The following is a 21,177-nucleotide window of genomic DNA, read 5'->3' as shown; positions in this document are numbered from 1 at the left end:
TTCAAGTTTATCAGCATTATTATGGGGCAAACAAAGATGACTGAACTGGAGGAAGAGAGACTGTGTTCCTTCCAAGTGAAATGCATCAAATGCCACGTCAAGGGAACTAAGTACTTCCCTGAAACTACTGCTTGTTGCTACAGCCCAGTATGCTGCTGGCATTCGTTGCTGCCAGAGTCTACTGCTGAGTCATGTTTAGCCTACCATTAACTGGATTATGTGCAGTGGAGCTGTAAAACACTATGTACCAGTGCAGAGGCTTAGTCCATCCCAGGGGAAGGACTTTGCATTTGTCCTTGTTGAATTTCATGAGGTTCCTATTGGCTCACAACTTTAACCACTCTAGATAGTACCCTTGCCTTTCAGTGTATTTTGTCCCCTCTTCTAGCACCCCCCAGCTGTCATCCACAGATGCAGTTATGATAATTCTTGTGTCCTCCTTCAGAACAGAGGCACCTTAAAAAAAAAATTTAAAAAAAAAAAAAAAAAAATCCTTGCAAACTCTAGTTGTAGAAGTGTTTCAAGTAGAATACCATTGACTATTGCCCTTTGAACTTTGTACGCCAGTCACTTCTTATCTGGCAGTCCATCCATCTGAACTGTGCTACAGCTGGACACAAGAATGTTAAAAATCTTGGTAAGGTCAAGGTTGCAGACATCCTCTGCTTCCTCTTTATCTACATATGTAATAATTTCATTATGGAAAAAAATCAAAGATGGTGTTTTCAGTGTGGAAAAGAGTAGGGTTTTTTTAGTTTGCGTTTCACAACATAGAGTTGACTATAGACTTTGGCTGCATCAGTCAAAGTCATGTTATTGTTCTGCTTGGACTTACTTCAACACTTTAAAAACTTGTGCAATAAGCTCATCTCAGACAGCCCCAGAGAGTTTATAGTTTACTTTAAACAGACTGGTGCAGTACTGAAATGAGGTTCTTCTTTTACATGTACATGTGTATGAAGTCAGCGATATTAGGAAGAATCCCAATTTTCAGTTTAATTTTGTCAAAAGAATGTTTTTTTCATTTCAGTTTCCTCTCAAACATGCTAAGTAGAACACCCTAAGATACTGTAAATTTGTTACATGTGGTCCCAGTCTTCATTAGTTGGAAGATGCATTTAGAACTCATCTGAAAATCCATATCATTTCTGGGAATAGAGCAGAGTTCTGACTCATCTTTCTGTAGTTTGGATTTTTACACCTGAAGCATTGCTCTAGTCTAGTCTAGTACAGCAGTACTGTACAATCGTTTATCAAAATAATACAAGAGCAAAGGCTCATGCTCTCTACAAAATCATTTGTAAACTCTTAACTTGGCAGAAAATGTGGTCTGTGCTCTTTATGTTGAGAAAGATCCTGACCTTTTGTTGTATAAATTCTATTCAGAAAGGTTTAATTAATAAATTAATTTCTCTTCAGTATATTGAGGTAGAAGGCATTTCAGAAGAATCTAATAAAACACAAATTATTTGGGGGAAGGAGGGAACTGTAACAAATTACTTCTAGACAAAAATGAATAATGTGTATTTGACAGATTTAACCCAAGTTTAAAGGACCTAAGTATTATTTTTCACAGATTGTTTCACACTGAACATTATATTTTATCATTGATAATAATGTGGATTTTACTCTAGAAAATACTGTGTTGCTTCCTAAGTTTATTATATATTTTCATTCCTGTGGGTACACTGTGAAACACAGAATAGAATATGCCTTCTTTAGGATACTCTTGATTTGCACCAGAATAGTAATTGAAAAGACACAATTATCAATGGCAACAGTATCTGCATAAATAAATAAATAAACTACAACAATTTATGACCATAGAATATGCTAGGTTTTCTTTTATTATGTTATACTATTTGCCAAATTTCTACCTTCTACTAGTTGTTGCCAATCTGGTAGATGAAATCTAGCTTTTACATCAAGTAAGATAATGTTTTTGCCTTTATGCCATTACTGTCTAAGTAGTCTTTCCTAGAATGCTTGTAGGTTTATTGGTTTTATAACAGAGAGTTTTGTTACAAGTAAAATAATTCCCTTGAGAGCAAATGTTTTTCAGTTGATCAAATGCTTAAGTGCATTTTTGCCAGCTGTATAACCTCACTTACCATCTACTGTTAGATTTGTGGTTGATAGGTTAACTCGATCAGTGTCTATCTTGTGCGTAGCTCTCATCTCCAATATGAGAAATGGTGATAAAAAGCATAAAAAGAAAGTGCTTTTTATTTTTTCCCCTGTAAATTTTACTAAGTACATCTATATCAATCCACATAGGAGTTCCTTCATTAAATATGTAAGAAATTCAGATGTAATGGTTCTTTTCCATTTTTCTTAGCTGTGGAATGCATTTTTAATGTTTTATTTCTTAAGAAATTTCACTGCTGAGAGGACTTCACCGTGAACAAAATTGCAGGAATTTTCTTTTTTAAAGCATGAGTGTGTTCTCTGTTTTGCTGCTTCATGTTCCTCAACTATCAATTGTGAGGAGAACTTAAATGCAAAAGTTAAGAAATGCATATTCTTATATATTTCCTGTTGTGATGTTTCTTTCTGTAAATTGAATTGAGTGTTGATTGTGGATTATCTGTATTTGAGCAAATATCGGTTTTTCTGTCTACTTCACTTTCAGTAAAACGCTTGTTCAGTAAGATGAAAGAAACTTTGTCAGCTTTTTTTCCCAGTTCTTAGATATTTTCATGTTATTATCTGTCAAGTATTAATGTGAAATTCTTATTTCTAACTTTGTCAACTTTTTGCATATGAAGATGCCATCATTTTTAAATAGATACAAGAGTACAATAATGGAAATAAAAGTGAAAATGGACAAAAGTATATTGCATACAGTTTGGTTTGGTAGCCTTTTATTATTTATTTTTTCTGCTGTAAAGTTGAAAAGGGTTTTGAAAACTATTTTGAAAAGATAATGGAAATTTTCCATTCAGAGTTTGTTTCTATTATGGTGAGATTTCCTCTCTAAGCTTACTTTAATCTCAAAGTAAGCATAAAATTATTGATATCAAAACATAAACATTTATTTTTGATGGAGATCTTATTCAAAGTAGAATTTTCAGAAAATTTCAGGCTCATTCACAGAGTCTTGAAAACAAGCCACTGAAAATATTCTTGTTCAGAAAATAGAATGCTGTAGAAAAGTTATAAAGCTCCTATGGGCATCTATACATGACCAGTCTTCTACCTGAGGGCATTACGCTTTTTTTTTTGCCCTGTGTTCAGAGACCATGTGCCCACATAAGCAAAATCAGGAAATGCTAATTTCTTTCCTCAGCAAAAGGATTAATGGTTTGTTCTACAGTCTGGGTAATCCTTGGTTTAGAAGATTTGCTGTCAAATGGATGCTGGAAATTTCTGCTGGAGAAAACCTGCATATACTTATACATCCATTTCCTGAAGGAAGGGAGATTAAGGATCATTGTACCCTTCTTCCTTTCACTTGATCTTGTCATGAGCAAACTGGGTAAAGGCTTGTCTGTCAGAATCAAGTAGGATGTAAATTTCAAGCAACTTGTCCATCCTAACTGTCGTCATTCTTGTTTTTGGTAGTACTGGTAAGGCTAGTATGACATCTAGTGGATGCATAGTGTCTTCCCATAGGGTTTCTGGGCAAGATTTAAAATGTACTTACAAATATGAAATGTGAAAATCCATAAGAATAAAAATAGAATTTACACTAAGGAGGGGACTTGCATTTAAGTCAGTGTAAAGTTCTATGTCTCTTCTTTTCTCTGTGGAATTTTGTGTCCAAAGGGGCAAAGCTTTCTACAGCTATTGCAAACTTGTCACAAGTGATTACAGTTCTGAATACAGTGATCTTAAAAGGACTGTGCTTCATTCCTTTGGGATTTATTGAGAATATGAATAATCTTGTAATTCAGAGTCATTGCAGCCTTCAGAGGACCATCTGTTGAGGGTATTTCCCTGTTTCATGACTGAACTTCTTAATAAGGCAGCTCCTTTGTTCCAGGCTCCATACACTATGCAGAGATATGATCCTGGAGATTGACAAGTTTTTTTCTGAAGCTTGAACAAAAACAAATGCACGAGATGCAGCCAGATGTACCATCTATTTTTCCAAGCTTTTAGCTATGGTGTTTATTTTGTTCTTTGTTTAAAAGATTCTGAATTTAATGTAGGAAATTCATTATAGACAATGTAAAATTAAGAGATATGATGTAGACCAAACAGTCCCAGAACAAATCAAGAATTTTCAAAGTATTTTCACTGGGATGCAGTAGGAATACTAATAGATGTTAACTTTGTTCCTCTGTTTTAAAACCAATGTGTTAGTGGAATTCATTTTAATCTCTCTTTTGGGCACCATTTAATTTCGTCTGCCATGATGCTGTGTTTAATTAAATTAAAAAACACATCTAGTTTGATGCTTGAAACAGTGATGCCATCATCTCCAAATAAATTTGTCTTATCATAAACTTTTAATTGGAATGAAACATTATCAGTTTTTGTTTGGAATTGAGTTAGTAAATCTGGAGGTGACTAAAAGACTTTTTAATTCTACCATCAGTGGATGAAAAGAACATTAAATTCTTAGTACAGAATGTAATTAACAATGCATGAGTAAGAAAAGAATTTAATTTGATACTTGGCATTTACACTTCAAAAACTGGTAACAGAAATCTAAACCAAATCCAGCAATAATACCGTTTCCCAGATAAAATTTTGACTTTGTAACAATATAGGTCTTTCCCTCAATGTAAGGCCAAGACTCTGGCAACAGTCTAGTTTAAAGCATTACTCATAGCTTAATGTTTGCTCTAGAAGATAACTGATCATGTATTTGCAGAGTATTGGTAAACATCTTCATGATCCCTTCAAGCCCAGTGCTGAAATAGCTTTTGCATAGGCTCGAAAACAGTGAAAAAAGCAGACACTAGGAGTAATATTTATTACCATTATCATTTATAGTTGGATAAAATGGACTTATGCCAAAAGTCCATTTATCTTCTTCAGTAGACAAAGTAGGTTGTTTTTTTTTTTTTACTAATACCAGGTGGATGCACACAGGTTTTCCTCTTCAGAAAGGTTAGCAGCATTTATCAGAGGTCATTCTTAGAACAATGTATAGATACGGTAATCTTGATCTATTTTGATAAAACAGATCAAGTTAGGCATTAGTACAGCAACAGCTGTTGCTGGCAGCATTTTTGAAAACTCAGTAAATTACATACTATAGTCAGATCTTGACACGAATTGACACCAAAATGTCTGTAGTCAGTACAGTGAGAAAGAGTTATATAACTCATCTTTGAATAACGTGAAGACTGATGTTGAGTGTTAAGCCTCTGTAATGTGGTTAAAGGTAATTTTTAGCGAATAGAAGCAATGAAATGTGAGAACTTCCACACATCCAGTAAACTGATGTCTTGCAAGAAATAGTACAACTGAATTAAAATGGAAATGTTAGTGGTGCAATAAAGTTTCCTTCTTGAAGAAAGTGCTACAGTATGATTGCTCTGAAACAGTCATCATGGGAGATCAGTGACTGTTCATTTCAGTAAGCAAGTATGTGACAAATTTAAGTATTGAACTTAACTGGAGAGTTTTACTCCAAAACTTTCACCAAAAATTCGTTTTTATTCCATCTGTTTCCAGACCTAAGACTTAGAAACTTGGTCATCACATGCATTAAAATGGTTAACCTGAGATGTTCTGTTATAAGGCCATTTTGTCAGCAAAACAAGTTTCTTTCTTGATTAAAGAAATCTGATATTCTGTGAGCAGCAGGGGCAATTCTTGCTTTCTTCAGTTCTTTTTGTATGTTCTTATTTATAGAACTCAAAATAGACTTCAAAAAGATATTTTTACTTGCAATTTATTTTTAATATAGTACTCTAGTAACCTTTCTACAGTAGTGCCTTGATGAGTCAGTCAAAATTAAGTCCTAAATGTTTTGGAAACTGAATGTTTTAATTAGTAAAGATTAATTCCTGCTCCTAAGAGTTTCTAACCTGAACAAAACAGAATAGAAAAATTGTTAGATCTATTCAGATTGGCACTAGTAACATTATTTGTTGAAATCTGAGCTATTGCATTCTTTTGTGTACTGGAGTATGATGCTTCCTGGTGGACACAAGAGTAGTCTAGACTTGATTAGAAAATAGTTGCAGGTCACTCTTCTACAATTTTAATAAAGTAACAGTGTATTCTCCACTATTATGTTTTTCTCAGTTATTCCAATTTGTAGATTCAAGAAAGGGAAATTATTTTCTTCTTTTTGTATCTGGACAAAGTATTATCTAAAAGTTCCCAAGCCTAGTCTTCCAAGCTGGTGTAAAAATACTGTAAAAATACCTGCTGTCCCATTGCGAAAGCAGTCTTCTTGACTGGCCGAAAGGGAAATTGGTCATGCTGGATTTAAAATTATTCCACTAATTCAACTAAGATGATTCCACTGTGCATATGTGCCTATCTACATAATTCATGTTTATGTATAAACACACAAGCAATTATGTATGCTTACTTATGAAAGATGCATATGATTCATATTATCAGTAATACTACATATAGAACATCTAATTGGTGATCTATTTGTATTTTTGTTTTTCATTAGTAATCAGCATCAATGTAAGCTGGTCATAGGTGGTGGACAGTAAGTCATTTTCCTCTAGGATTTTAAAAAAATCTTCTATTTACCCATCTCAATCTAACTTTTTTTAATAGTAGTATGTTTTCATTGCAGACTAAAGTAGTTTTCTGTCTTTTAGCAGTGAAATCTGATCTTTAATATTACACTTAATATGCTTATGATTTCAGAGAGACAGTTCACCGTTGGTTGAATCCTTAACTATAATATATTACATTTTCTAACAGTAATGTAAATTGATGTACTTAATGGTTTCTTCCCAGAATTATTTTCCATAAAGGAGAAAACATTGGTCAATTTCCAAAATGTTGAATAATACAGAAGTATAATGTACTGTTATGTTGAAGAGTTAATGCTGTGCTATATGTTCATACAATAACAGAGGAAAATACTTCATTTTGTTATATATTCAGTACTTCGTATGTGAAGTCAAGGCAACTTACTCATTTAAACTTTTTCCAAATAGTTTTCAATTTATTTTTCCCTGGTCACACTATAATTAATATTCTATATTTTACTCTCCCTTCCTTATCCCTTTTTCTTTTACTTAGTTGATTTCTGAATGTTTCCCTTTATTCCTGTGATCTTTTCTTCATAGCGGCACTGTCTCGGTGAAGCTTTGCATAAATCTATCAGCAATGTAAGTGATTTGCACTTACAACTTGTAAATAGGGCATGTTTGCACTAATGAATTTGCATATCTTGTATTATTGCTTTAAAGCTTTTAGCTTGTGAAATACATTATTTAATAATTTTGGAGAGGAGAACATGTTTGCTGCTAGACATCAAAAGCTTGTGTTCTGCATCCATGCCATCTGTGTAAACGTATGTATCACTGGACATCAAATATCATATATGTGCTCATAACATAAGCAACATTTTTTGTGTCATCATTAACGCAAGCAAGCTTGTGGGCAGTGCAAATGTGTATAGCAGAGCTTTCTGCAAAGCATGAGATTGATGTATTATAATTTGCAGTTTTGCAGTGCAAGTTATAAACATAGCCAGAATATTCTTATATTATTTCTTTCTATTTTTATTTCTTAAATTCTTAACAATATTTTTAATATGCTGAAAACCTTAGATGAAAGTGTGGAAAATTTAGAGAATAATGTTCAATTTTCTTTTGAATCTTCTAGACAAAAATATGTAGACATGCAAAGAGACACACTGATATTTAAAAATATTAAGCACATTAGTATATGTATATCCAAAATAACAAGTAAAATGATGTACTCTTCTTAAAATAACTCTTTTTAAAAAAAAACAAACATGTTGTACTAGAATTGTAGGCTAATCTGAGTTGGTTGTTAGTCACTTAAACCTTGTTGTCCTAAATTTATTGTATAGTCTACTGGCACAGATAGACTTCCCCAGAGATTAACTTATTTTTGCAGTCATTTTAATCTGATGAAAGTCCAAACCCTTCTTGGGAAGGATGTTCTTCTAAAATGGCTTCCCAGCCAGATGTCATACTTCTACCAGACATCTCATTTAAACTGTTTCATACATTTCCAATAAAGAAATGACTTTCCTTGCTTAAAAGGTTAATAAATGTTGCAGTAAGAGTTATGGATCAGGGACCTATGTAAGAGAGAGATTTAATTTCAAGCAAAAACATGTTTATTTTTGTCATCTTCATTAAAAACCCATACAAATTTGACTAAGATATCAAATTGTAGTCCATTCCATTTGAATGTTACCATGAAAGGCTTTTTAGAGTGCCATTTTTGTATTACTGAGGTTCTGCAGGACTGAGCAGGACTTCCCATAGAATTATACCTCCTCGTAGCCATCATATGGCCATAAAAAGGAGCATAGGAAGTTCCACACCAATATGCGAAAGAAATTCTTCACAGTGAGGGGTGACAGAGTACTGGAACAGGCTGCCCAGAGAGGTTGTGGAATCTCCTTCCCTGCAGATATTCAAGACCTGTCTGGATGCCTACCTGTGCAGCTTGCTGTAGGGAGCCTGCTTTGGCAGGGGGTTGGAATCAATGATCTCTACAGGTCCCTTCCAGTCCCTAAGATTCTCTGTTTTTGCGATCATGAAAGGGACAGATATGTGGTGAAAGCAATATGAGTGCACATAATGTCTGTCTAGTATTTCAGTGTTTCTGTCACAGCCACTCAGAGGAAGATTATCTGAGTGAAAATGGTTGGATTTTCTTTGTGTAGGGTTTTTGAACAGTAATTTGTATGTAAAGTTCCCAACTAGTGCTAAATTGGACTGAATAATCTCTTAACTGTCCTATCCTTACTGCTCATTCCCATGATTCTGAAAATGGAGTTAGAAAGAAGAGTAAAGGAAGAAAAGAGGCAGGGTAGAGATACTAGCATATTGAATTAATTGAAAATGAGAAGTAGATGAGCTAGGACCAAGTTGTAATAGTGATCTTATGAGAACAAAGAAATAAAAAATTCCTGAGAGTCTATGGTAGTGGTTAAATAGGGTTAGAGGTAATCTAAATAAGCACAGAAGTTACTTCATGGCAAAAGGGAAAAGCAGACCTCTAGATAGGGTGCAAGTTCTGCTAGGTGTAGTGTTGTGGAGAAAGAGGAAATAAAGACAAGGCAAGGCCAGATAGGCCAGATAGGTATGAGGTTGCAGAAAGGTGGGGAAAGAGATATTTAATATTTTATGAGTAGGAATAGATAGGAATGTGAAGAAGTCAAGGAAGAGTTTAGATAAGGGAGATATTATTCTGTTTGCTCTGGAGAAGGAGAGAAATCAGTAGCCCATTGCAATACTGAGCTATGATGCATATGTAAAAATTCATAGTAGGCCATGCAGGCAGGGATGTGGTGCAGATTGAACCACATCAGCAGAGTGAAGCTCTAGAGTTGAAGATATGTAGTTGCATTATTGGCTTGTCTGACCAGGAGTGCACTGCAAGGAGTCAGCTGAGAAGTGATGAGGCTTTTGATCAAATTAGAACTCCATGACATAGAAGGAGAGTTTCTGCATAAATAAGAAACAGGCTGAAAGATGGGAATTAAATTCAGTGTTGCTGCGGTAAAGTTAGATAACCAGACAAATTTTACTGATGTTCAATATACTTTCTTTTGCAGTTTTATGTAAAGTAAGATGGCAAGTTAGCAGCTTCTACAGAGTTTTTTAGGATAGGAAGGAATTTGTCTAAAAAGCACTTATTTGGGTTTAAGAAATAATGAGGAATAGTGGTAGACTTTGTAGTCAAGATACCTACATGTATTTCATGGCCTTATATTTTTCCCTGATTAACTAGGGCTGGATGTTTCTGGATGGAGAATAGTAGATTAGAAAAACCTCTGGCTTACAATTTGTGTGTGATTTATATTTAATATACTCAGTAAAAGGTTTTGCATGTATAGTTCAGATTCCAGAATGCAGTATCAACCTCCACTATATTCCTTCACTTATATTTAATTTCCCTCAAAGTTGTCTGAAGTAAAATACTACTGATATAGTATACATGGAAGCCAGTGTGTATATATAACCAGATACAAAAACCTGAGGAATTTGAAGTGCAAGTAGCTGTGGTTGTTTCATTCAAATTAATTTGCGTGTTTTACTTTATTGCTAATTTTACTTTAAATATAGCTTCTTGCTTCTAAACATGCTTAAGCTGTTGCCTTCTAAAAAAAACATGTTCAACAATGCTCATGCTGCAAGTTGTCCCTGATATGCTATTAAATTTTTGTTAATTGGTGAATTTTAATGTTCTGTAAATCAATAAATTGATTTGCAATGTCTTTATTAATTTTTCAAAAGATAAAGATAAGTAAGATACATTGATTCAAATGACACTATCATACTTTTCATTTGTAATAAATTTGACATAACTCTGAGGCTTGAAAAAAATCCTTACCAATTCAAATTCTTTGTCATGTGACAATTTTATTTTCCCTTCCTTTGAGTCACTGCAACAAAATTCACTTTTAGTAAAATTTTGTTTTCAGGATTTGAGGATATATCTTTCTTGTTTGCTTCTGAAGAAGATAGATTTTACTATTTTCAGTCTGAGAAGATGCTCTTGATGGGAAGAACAGAGTGTAAAAATACTACATAAAAGAAAATGAGACTTTTTCAAAGAGCACTGTGTGCTATAATGTATTAAGATTCTTGTTCAGAGAAAAGCATCATTTTCAATAATAATTTGTACTACTCATGTAAGAAAATGAGTATTTCTGACTCAGACTGCTTCAGTGTTAAAAAAACAGCAGAAAAAATCATTACTATTATACTGCTGAGCTAACAATAGAAAAGGCATCCATCAAGTTGCAGTATTTCACTTGTCATGTAGAGTCCTAAGCCACCATGTCTCTTAAAATCAAAAAGAGACCAATAAAATAAGACCGTACCATATAAAAACATTTTAAAAATTAAATTAAATCTATCAATCTATATGTCACAAACTATACTCCTTTATGAACTGCAGGATTTTCCATACAGAATTAATGTAGTCTTGATATGAAGCGTAGCTTATTCTAACAATCAGACACTTCATTGAAGACCTTGATAGTGTCGTTTTTATTGATCTTTATACAAAACTTAGAATTAAATTTCAATAATTTGGCCATGAACAATTGTGCTATAGGTTTTACAGTAGTATCAGTATATCAATCTGGTAACCCTTACGGAGCTACCTGTAATGTAATGGTTATATCCCTGACATATAACTTAAACAAGAAATCCAGTGGATGACTGCTTGCCCCTTGTAGTTAATATTCTGGTTAACTAAGTGTTTTCTTACTTATTTTTTGTTTATTTATTTTAGTTTAATTTTAATAACTAATCAATATTTGCTGTTCTGTGGATTAGATCTCCTTGCTCAAGCAGAATCTGGAGATGCAGCTTTCCCAGTCACAAAGCTCTTTACAACAGCTGCAAGCCCAGTTCAGTCAGGAGCGTCAGAGGCTGACTCAGGAGATCCAGGAATTAGAAGAAGAGCATCAGCAAAGGCATAAGTCACTTCAGGAAGCTCACATCCTTGCTTTTCAAAATATGGAAGAAACAAAAGAGCAAGAACAAAAGGCATGTTAATATGGATATTCCTTACTATGTAGAAAATGTTGCCAATTTAGCAACTTAGATACAAATGGAAAATTAGTAAGGAAAAGTATTTTCATAATTACTAAATTTTATTTTCAGATGATGAGTCTTACAGTAACATTATTGTCCTGCTAGATCTGATTAGAACATATTGACAGTCATCTTTAATACTGGCATTATTTCACATCTTGCTTTATACTCTAGCAGCTTGTTGGTAGTTATATAAATGCACATATTTATGTATGCACTCACTATTATGTGTATTTATAGTATAAGCGTGTGTTAATGTATAATTATTACCTGCACACACATTTCTTAACAGTAATTTGAGACTGTCATCTATTATATTCTAGGTTTGATTTAAAAGGGGTTTATTTTTATCTCATATTTATTAAATTCTATATGTGCTTTCTGGCATTTCCTGATGATTGACTCATTTTGTAATGTATTCTATATTTTCATTGTGTTGCAAATGGGGTGAACAGTTTTGCAACTCGGAAAGTAATTTCACTTCAGAACAATGTCACACCTCAGATATTTTGTTTACATGAAGGTTTTAAAAAGAAATGGAGAAGAAAATTATCTTTCAAGTTGCAAAGCAGTTAACACAAGTTCTAGCACAATGAAAATATAGAATACAGAGCATAGTGCTTAATAGTGTGTACATCTTTTTTATTTTTTAAGTTCTGATCTGGAGTGTACCTTCACATTGAATTTCCTAGCTGTTTGCACCCAATGCTGGATAACTTAGTGAGAGAAGATACTATGAGCAACATCAGTGCCTCTTTTTTAATAGTTTCTAGAGTATGACACTATTTGTTAATTTATTATCTAATATTTTATAATTCCCAAGGCTACTCTAGAATTAATTTTGACCACTTGGATATTGTAGGAATTAGAAGAACGTTTACAACAAAAGCATTCAGAAGAACTTCAGGCACTGAAAGAAACACACAAACAAGCCATGGAAGGTTTCAAATTGGAGATGGAACAGGAACTTCAGACTCTGCGATTTGAGCTGGAGGATGAAGGAAAAGCTATGTTAGGTACACTTTTTTTTCAAACTTGAAGTTGGATCTGAAAACATTACTTCTACTTTTATAAATATTTACTCATGCACATGCGTGCACAGACCTACCTGTATATAAATGTACGTAATATCGCTGTAGTGCCATTCAGTTTTGATGTAGTTCCTCTTAAAATCAGTATAAGCTCTAACAGGTAAGTCAAACTTGTTCACTTTTGAATGTCTTGCTGTTAATTTTTATTTTTATTTTTAAGGATTAAGCAAGTGAATTTCATAATGTATTTTTTGGAAAATTAAAGAATGAAATGACAGGGTAGTTGCTTGGATTTCTGTGTGCGCTGATTTTTAGGAGTATGAACCCTAACACACCATCTCTGAAGTAAAGAAATACTTGGGCAATACACTGATTAGTGATTTCATTGATACTTGAATTTGAAATTAGATTGTATTTTGTACTGCAGGAAGAAACTGAACTGTGCTTGGAAGGATGCAATGCTTCAGCCAGTTTAAGGAATATGAAGCAATAAATAAGACAAAACCATAGGAAAACAGTGCTTGTTCCTTGTTTATTTTCTCAATAATGTAGATGAAATGCTATTTTTTGTTCCAGAAATGAAACAGGGATTTCACAAGCAAGTTGTTTGAACACAGTCTCAACATATGCAAGATAGATGTACATAGATGATAATGTAATAAGATAATGAAAAGTACCATACTTTTTACTCCACAGCACTTGAATACCTCTGTGCAGTTTTGGATTTTTTTTGCTAGATTTATGATTTAGGGAGTCTCTCCTGCCACACACACATGCATGCACACTTTTTCTGCTAACAAAGCAGCACAAATCAGTTTTGGAAAGGAATTAGAATGTGGCAAGGAAGATGTTCTGGACAGACTTTAGGAGTTTCACATGTAAGAAAGGTTTTATGGAGGAAAATAGATGTCTATGAGATGTGAAGATTCAAATGGTGGTATAACATAAAATGGAGACGGTGGAAAAATGTGGGAAGAAATTTCATGAAAGTAGAAAAGAGGGCATGATACTGAGCATCAATATGAAAGACAAAAAGACTCCTGTGCAAGGTAGGAAACATGGAAGAGAAGACGAAGATCATATCTGCTATGACATTTTAGTAGTCTGGACATAGAAATGACAAGGTGTGAAAAAGAAAAAATGGCATCACTGCAAATAGGAGATAAGTGTACAGAAATGATTTTCCTTTTCACACAAGAAGGAAAAATAAAATTTTAGAAACACTGCAGAGAAAAAATAACTGCATGAAATGCATGCGTAGATTTATTTATTTTTTTTATTTCTCAACATCAGCCAAAAGCAGGATATATAAGCTGTAAAATAATATATGTAGAAAGATACATTTTTTGAAGGCCTCTGATTTCACTGTTTTCTGTCTAATGCCAGCTTTCTCTGTCAGTGTAATGTGTCAATCAGTTATCAGTGGGAATGCTGTGGGGTTTTTTTGTTTGTTTTTTTGTTTCTTTGTTTGTTTGTGGCTAGGTACAAACAATTCTCCTCTGAGAAATGAAAATCTTATCTTGTACAATGCACATCAGCATAAAATTTCACTCCTGCCAGGTGAGCTTGTCTTCGTTGCCAGAAATCTGTCATCTTTTACTAGTTCAGCATCTTTTCCACTTCATTTACCAAGCACTAGATGAAGTACAAGATCAGGTTGCCTGGGGCCTTGAACAGCTCCAGGGATGCCCCATCAGCATGTCTGTGAACTGTGCTTCCCATTCGGCTGAGTTTGTATAGGTAGAACTTTACTGTTGAGAATAGAGGTGTAAACTAAATAAAGGAATCTTTGCTCTAAATTCTTCCTGAATCTGACTTCAGCGTTATGTTAGTAACTGTTTATTATATGGGGGCTTATTTCAGAGCCCACTGAAACCGGTAGAATTAATTTAAGTGAGTTGATGATGACTAACAAAACAGCAATTAAATCTTATAGGCCCCAACTGAATTTAGTTCATATGTAATAGACACGTTAATATTATCATAGTAACTGATCTGTTTAAGAACCATAACAAGTGCTTGAGTTTCTTGGGTTTTCTGTTAAGTAAGCAGAGAGTCACAAAATGCTTTAAAAGGCAATCGATGTGTATCTTACCAGCAAAGTGCAAATTTAATAAATGTGGGAATTTTATAAATATAGGCATTTCAAAAATATGTGAATTGAGTGAGAAGATTTGAGTTGAGGATTATATCCAAATTCTGCACAGGGCAGAGGAAGCTGAGGCAAAGAGATTTTTTCTGAAGCAGAACAATAAATAATTAGAAAGGCAAGCATTACTGCTGAAAAATAACATTTCATCCTTGCTTCTGATTGACAGTAAAAGCTTAGCATGTATCTAGCCATGGATGTCACTAAGATAGAGAAAATAATTCTCTTAAAATCCAGAAAAAGAAATCCTAAATCTCTCTCTTCATCTGGTTTAATCCATGACAGTGAAAAATCCAGATAACAATGTCTGGTAAACAAGAACACTGGAGATACAAAAAGAAGTGCAGAGTAATTACTAAGGTATAAAAAAATATTCTGTCATCACGAAATATCTAAAAGATATAAATTAATTACAAGGAATATGGAGCACGAAAGTAAATGACATCTGAAAATTGTTAATGAAGAAATTGTTAATAATCTTATGTATGCAATGTCAGTGATGGCAAATAGACTCTTCTCCAGTTAGATTTTTCTGTTTTAATCCTGACAAACCTGTATTAAAGTATCAGAACAAAGCAAATAGTGACAATAGTGTACAAATAAGATTTCATTATAGATCTTATTTGGGCACTTGCTCTTTAAAAAGATCTTACAAGCTTCCTTTTACAGGAGCTTTCAATATCTGTAGGTCTAGGTGCTTGAGCATGTACATAATAAAATCCATATGCAAAGAAGAATGATTGTTCTGTTACCTATGCCGAAGTAACAGCAAATACACAAGTATTTGCATTTGGAAAAGTAGGTCCTGTTTTCAGTTCTGGCCATAAATATTTTGCATCATAGGCCATGCTCTTGGAGATCAATAGACAACCTACCATCTTTTGAGAGATAGGGAACTCGTAATTCTAAGATATCTTCTAATAACTTGTATTTTAGTACCAAATAAATCTGTCTAAAACTTTGGTTGCAGAGCTCAAGTGAGTTCAACCTGTTCAACAGAAATTTCACGTGGCTAACATAAGGAGTGTATGTTAGGTTAGCAGCAGTACTTGAAATAGCTTGACTGTTACTGTTAATTAACAAATAACGTTTGCAAAATAAACATTTTTTTTTTCATGGTAACTAGCTTCCTTGCGCTCAGAGCTAAATCACCAACATGCGGCAGCAATTGACCAACTGAGGCACAACCATCAGCAGGAACTGGTAGCTGCTAAAATGGAACTTGAAAGAAGCATAGAACTTGGCAGACGACAGGTAGGAGGCACTAACGCCAATTTTTGATAAAACCATATAATTGGTATTTGTTTATCTATTAGCTGGAGGCCGTAACTTGTGAAATGTAAGGTGGAATTTAATCTTTCAGAGTCAGTCCGCACCAACCAGCAGGTAATGCATCCCTACTTGTTCACCTGAACTTTCTTGCATAGCTTTTTCTTACAACAAACTTAGATAGAAGCCTCATAAAGGTTGCTGTATCAGGGCAGTTTCCTTTTAGAGTTGTGCAGCCATCTGAGAGCACACTGAATTTCCTTGGGAGGAAAGTACAGATTCTCACAAAATTCTACTCTTCCTCAGCAGCCAGCAGGACTTAAAAAGGAAAAGCTATTTCTCTCTCCTAACTAGTGATGTGGTTAAGAAGTTAAAGTGATATGAACGATATGGTTAAGACTTAAAGCCAGTGGTTAAGACATTGGTTAAAGCCTATGGTTAAGACTTAAAGCCAAACAATTAATTCGAACTTAAAATATTTTTTATTTTCAGGAGCCAACTTGGAAAAGATAAATTAGCTTCTTAAGAAACCTAACTGCTTCCAACTTGTTTCTTATATAAAAACTAAAACCTGAAATCCATTATGGGCTACCATTGCTATCAGCAGCAAACTAATTCCTTCGCTTCTATCTGTTCCTTTTTTTACTTTGTGCAGAAATCAGTTTTTTCCACTCGTAATTAAAATTCAGCTTCATCAGTATTGAAAAGAAGGCAGATTCCTGAAAATAACAAAGCAAAAATGTCACTTCTTTATATGAATACAGAATAGGCATTTCAGAATTTATTTCCCAATAGCCCAGTACCAGAGATGTGTCGTGCTTTGAGAAGTACGTTGTTATAGGAAGCAGTTTTAGTTGCATAGACAAACAAAGATGCTCAAGGGTGAGCCTTTTATTTTTTTCTTCTTCCCCATGCATTTTAATGCATGAGCACCACAGACAAAAATGTAGTGCTGTCAGCCATGAAAGAAAACATTGAGGGTTTAGTAGGATGTAATTTCAGTATACTGTGTTTAAACCTTGAGACACCTAAATGTCTAAGAAACAAAGTGAAGTTCAAGAGCACGTGTTTGATCCAACCAAATCCTAGTATTTTCAACCTCAGTACAGCAAGCTGCTAAGAACATGCTTTAGTTGTACTGAGGACAAAGCAACCAGTTGTGTTTTAATGTGTTGAGTTGCCCATCAGTTTACAGGATCAGAGCTGCACTAGATACATGGAAGTCAAAAAAGGACATAACTTTTCCACTGCCTTTTCTTGTAACTTTCATATAGTCTTTTTGTAGGAAGAAAGAGAGTTATCTTTAAGGATATAGAGTAAAATTTGTGCATTGGGATATATTTGTATTTCCTGGATGTGTGAAGGCACAAAACAAAATTAGGCATGAAACTGCTTTGAAATCTCCTCAGCTTTTCTATCTTTACAAACGATATGGTGCTTAATTACTGTGAAACTAAGAAGTGAAATGGATGGAAATGAGAAACCCTAAAAAAAATTAATGTTACTACAGATTGTTTCTACACTGAGAAGAATCACTGTCAAAACCATTGGGATAGGATCTAGATGAGCTTCTCAGATGTTAGCTGTATAGGAATTTTGTTGTGTAAAAATAATGACTTTTATTGATTTATTGGACACAATGTAAATATTACATTATGTAGAAGTGATATTTTGCACCAAAAAAACAAACACGTACCAATGCACATTTTATGTCTAGGCAAGTATTTTACCTAGATGGGTAATTTGGCATGTATTGAGCTGTGAAATATTTATGACTCTTGTATTTATATATTAGATATTAAATTTCTGAATCATTGTTTTCATTGGCAGAGGGCACACATCTTATGCTATTTTTTTCTTCTGTATGGCTTTGTAAAGAGAAAATCAGTTATGATTTTACCCATATCATATGCTGTAGAGGTAGAAATTGCCAAATGCCAGCCCTGTCATTCTTAGTTATATTTGTTTTTGTTGTGTGCATGGGCAAAAGGAAAATGTAATGAACACAAACTTTAGTGGCAATTACAGTTTTTAAAATTCTCTCATAGAGCAGTTTTTTATGTTGTCTAATTTTGATTTCTTCATTAGTTGTGCTTGCATGCAATAGCAAAGAATTAAGTGTTGTATGGAAAATTCTGGTCAGCTATTATCTTCCACAAACAAGGGTTGTGCTTCTGAGAGGCAACTCTATACTTTTTGCTGCTGCTACTTACAGGAGAAAGAATTTTTGTGCCGAATATCAGATCTACAAGATGAACTGAGACATCGAGACCATCATATAGCTGAACTGGACAAAGAGATTCTGCATCTTCATGACAATATAAGTGCATTGACCAAGGAACTAGAGTTTAAAGGAAAAGAAGTCCTTAGAATACGCAGTGAATCTAACCAACAGATCAGGTATGATTTTTTCCATTCCAAACTGAAACGTGTATTGTCATTGTCTAATGTATTGTTATCTGTAAGACACATCACCATTTGCGGCTTTTAATTTATCATTTTAATCAAGTGATGATATTTATTGTCATTTTTCATTCAGAAAGGCTATGCCCAGTACTGGTACGGTTAGGAAATATTGCCATACAGTTAAGCTGCATTTCAGTAAAGCATTTTGGTGCATTTTAGTAATAGTCCACTTTAAGTGTTTTTGTTGTTGTTGTCCGGCTGTTGTTTTTTTAATTCATTATGTTTGTTTATTTTAAAAAGCATTAAAGGAGATGCATTTTCAATGAAATAAGCTAGGAGATTGGAGGACAGTAAGTAGTGGGTTTTGATGAATCAGTAATTCCTTTCTGTGTTGCCTGGTATTGTGTAAAAGCCATTAAGAGTGGCAGAAAATTGTGATGAACAAAGCAGTCTGATTTTAGAATAATTCTTTTTTTAACAAAAAATAAATTAAACAGGATGCATGAGCAAGATTTAAGCAAGAAACATGAGAAAGAGCTGGATGTCTTGACAGCAGATCACATCAGAGAGAAACAAAGCATGCTGGCAGATTTTAATAAGACCCAAGAGCTGCTCAAGGAAATTAATTCAGCTTTACAAGTTTCGTAAGTTTTGTTGCATTAAAAAAGTTTGTATGTAGCTGCGTTTGAGTCAACGTTAGTTCATTCTGATGTCAATGAGTTACTGAAGATGTTGCAGAGGTACTGAGGTGCAAAAAATTCACTCAAATATGGGGCCTAATGTTGCATTTGTTGGCACAATTCTTGCAAGCTTTAGGATAGTTCAGCAAAGACAATTTTTAATGATTTGAGCAAAAAAAAAAAATTGAAATAGGAAAAATATTAGGTCTGTGCAGTTCTTAGAATGTTGGGTAAAATGTGATTTCAAGTGTTTTGAGCTTCTTTCAAACATTAATATATGTTTTTTTGAGAGTACAAATTTTTCTTCGGCAAGTTTACAAAGTAGCACGGTAGTAATTAGTTAAGTGTGATTATACAAAGTGAGTGATACAAACATTTTCAGGTTTGCTAACATAGGGAAAATTAATTACTGAAATTGATTATACAATCTTTACATAATACTAAAGAGTGCCTCTGAGACAAAATGCCACTTTGGTTGGACCAAGTCTGAGGAGAAGTGGTGTAGTTATATGTCGTCTAGTCAGTCTTCTTGTCTTCCACATGCTTCATTCTTTTTCCCTGTCTGTGATGTAACCTATTTGGTCTGTAACCTCAGATTTCTGGTTAGGGCTCCAAAAGACATTGAGAACTTTCCAAAAAAAAGTGGTCAGTGAGAGACTGTGGATTTGCAGCACAACATGTATGGTAGAGAAAGTAATTGGTTGCGAGTATATGATAGAAAACTTTTCTACGTAAATATCAACTAATAATGGCCAGTAAAGCATAAATTAATCTAATTCTGTCTTAACACTCTGAGCACTCAGAAACTGTATGAAGTTCTGCTTCTTGTTCCTTTGTACACATATGCACAGTTCTGTGAATTGTGCATCACTGTGTTACAATCTGGGCATCTGTATACAACAGCTTAACCTAGCATAAAATGTATGTCCCAAAATTAAGTCATCTGAGCATATTTTTGTTATGCTGAGTCAAATGCATTTTCTGCAAATAAAAGGTTTTTTTTTCCACATTCATAATGTATTATATAAAGAGATTACATAATCCCATCAAATTATGTACAGGTTATTTGAAGGTTATAAATATAATCTAATGTGCACTGTGCTTTCAGAAGCAAATCAAAGAATTACAAAGCTGTTTCTGAGGAGAAAGTAGCCATCTAAATTGAAAAATGGTCACTTCAGTGTGTCTTGTGGAATTAAGTTTGAGCTGACTGAACACCTTAAATTCATTGGTTTTTCTCAGGAACATTTTTTTTCATCTGAGTGTCTTCTGAAATTTGGTACACGTTCATGAACTACATGAATGCAGAGTATGTGAGACTACTATTATAGTGGTTTCCTTTAGAGCAATGTTTAGCATTATGAACATTCTTTGTTTCAGAAATGCATGCAGCTATTTGAAATCATCAGGTGCTTCGAAATTTGTTCTTTAAGAAGAAACAGGGAGATTTATGCAGTTACTTGTGCAATTCGTCTCTCAGTCTGCTTATTTCACTTCTCTCCTTTAATGCTTTACCACTAAGCATTTTGGGTTTCCTATTTTATTTTTTATTTTTTTAAGAATCATGGCATTTCTTTTAGTTCAGATATCCTAATATCCAGGTTTTATTGCTTTTCTCTTACAGCTCATTCCTTTATTTCAGCTCTAATGGTATTAAGTTGATTTTGGGGAGAGGAATTAGTTACCTGTTAGTCTTCACTGCTCTTGGATATCTTTGTCCCAGTACGTTCCACATGAACTGAGGAAGATGGTGCCAGATTTATGTATTTCTTCAGTATCACAAGCATGCAACTTTATTGAAGTAGTCATCTATTAAAAGAAAATCATACTGTTTGGTTTTTCCTCACCAAATCACTTGTCAGCTTTTAAAATTTTCATTAATACTAAATATAATGCAATGTTGTTCCTGTATCATGTGTAATAACCAGTCTCAGTTATGTGTTCTGTAGTTGTAC

The 21,177-nt window shown here is 33.9% G+C and overlaps 1 protein-coding gene across 5 annotated transcripts in view; it reads left to right on the top strand.

The window, feature by feature from the left end:
- The window catches only part of FAM184A (family with sequence similarity 184 member A), a 59,508-nt gene that overhangs the window by 30,510 nt on the left and 7,821 nt on the right, over positions 1 to 21,177 (top strand). For 2 of the 5 annotated variants that reach the window (XM_048936523.1, XM_048936519.1), the window contains exons 10-15: positions 7,221 to 7,262; positions 11,427 to 11,639; positions 12,550 to 12,703; positions 15,994 to 16,121; positions 18,352 to 18,536; positions 19,040 to 19,186. In XM_048936523.1, coding sequence (XP_048792480.1) covers positions 7,221 to 7,262; positions 11,427 to 11,639; positions 12,550 to 12,703; positions 15,994 to 16,121; positions 18,352 to 18,536; positions 19,040 to 19,186 — 869 coding nt within the window. The remainder of the gene's footprint in view (positions 1 to 7,220; positions 7,263 to 11,426; positions 11,640 to 12,549; positions 12,704 to 15,993; positions 16,122 to 18,351; positions 18,537 to 19,039; positions 19,187 to 21,177) is intronic. The other 3 variants (XM_048936520.1, XM_048936521.1, XM_048936522.1) reach the window with 3 other exon arrangements.

Source organism: Lagopus muta, chromosome 2, assembly GCF_023343835.1.
Source record: "Lagopus muta isolate bLagMut1 chromosome 2, bLagMut1 primary, whole genome shotgun sequence".
In the NCBI taxonomy this organism is placed as follows: Eukaryota; Metazoa; Chordata; class Aves; order Galliformes; family Phasianidae; genus Lagopus; species Lagopus muta.
Note: the sequence above shows the minus strand (reverse complement) of the source record. Positions and strands in the feature narration are given on the sequence as shown.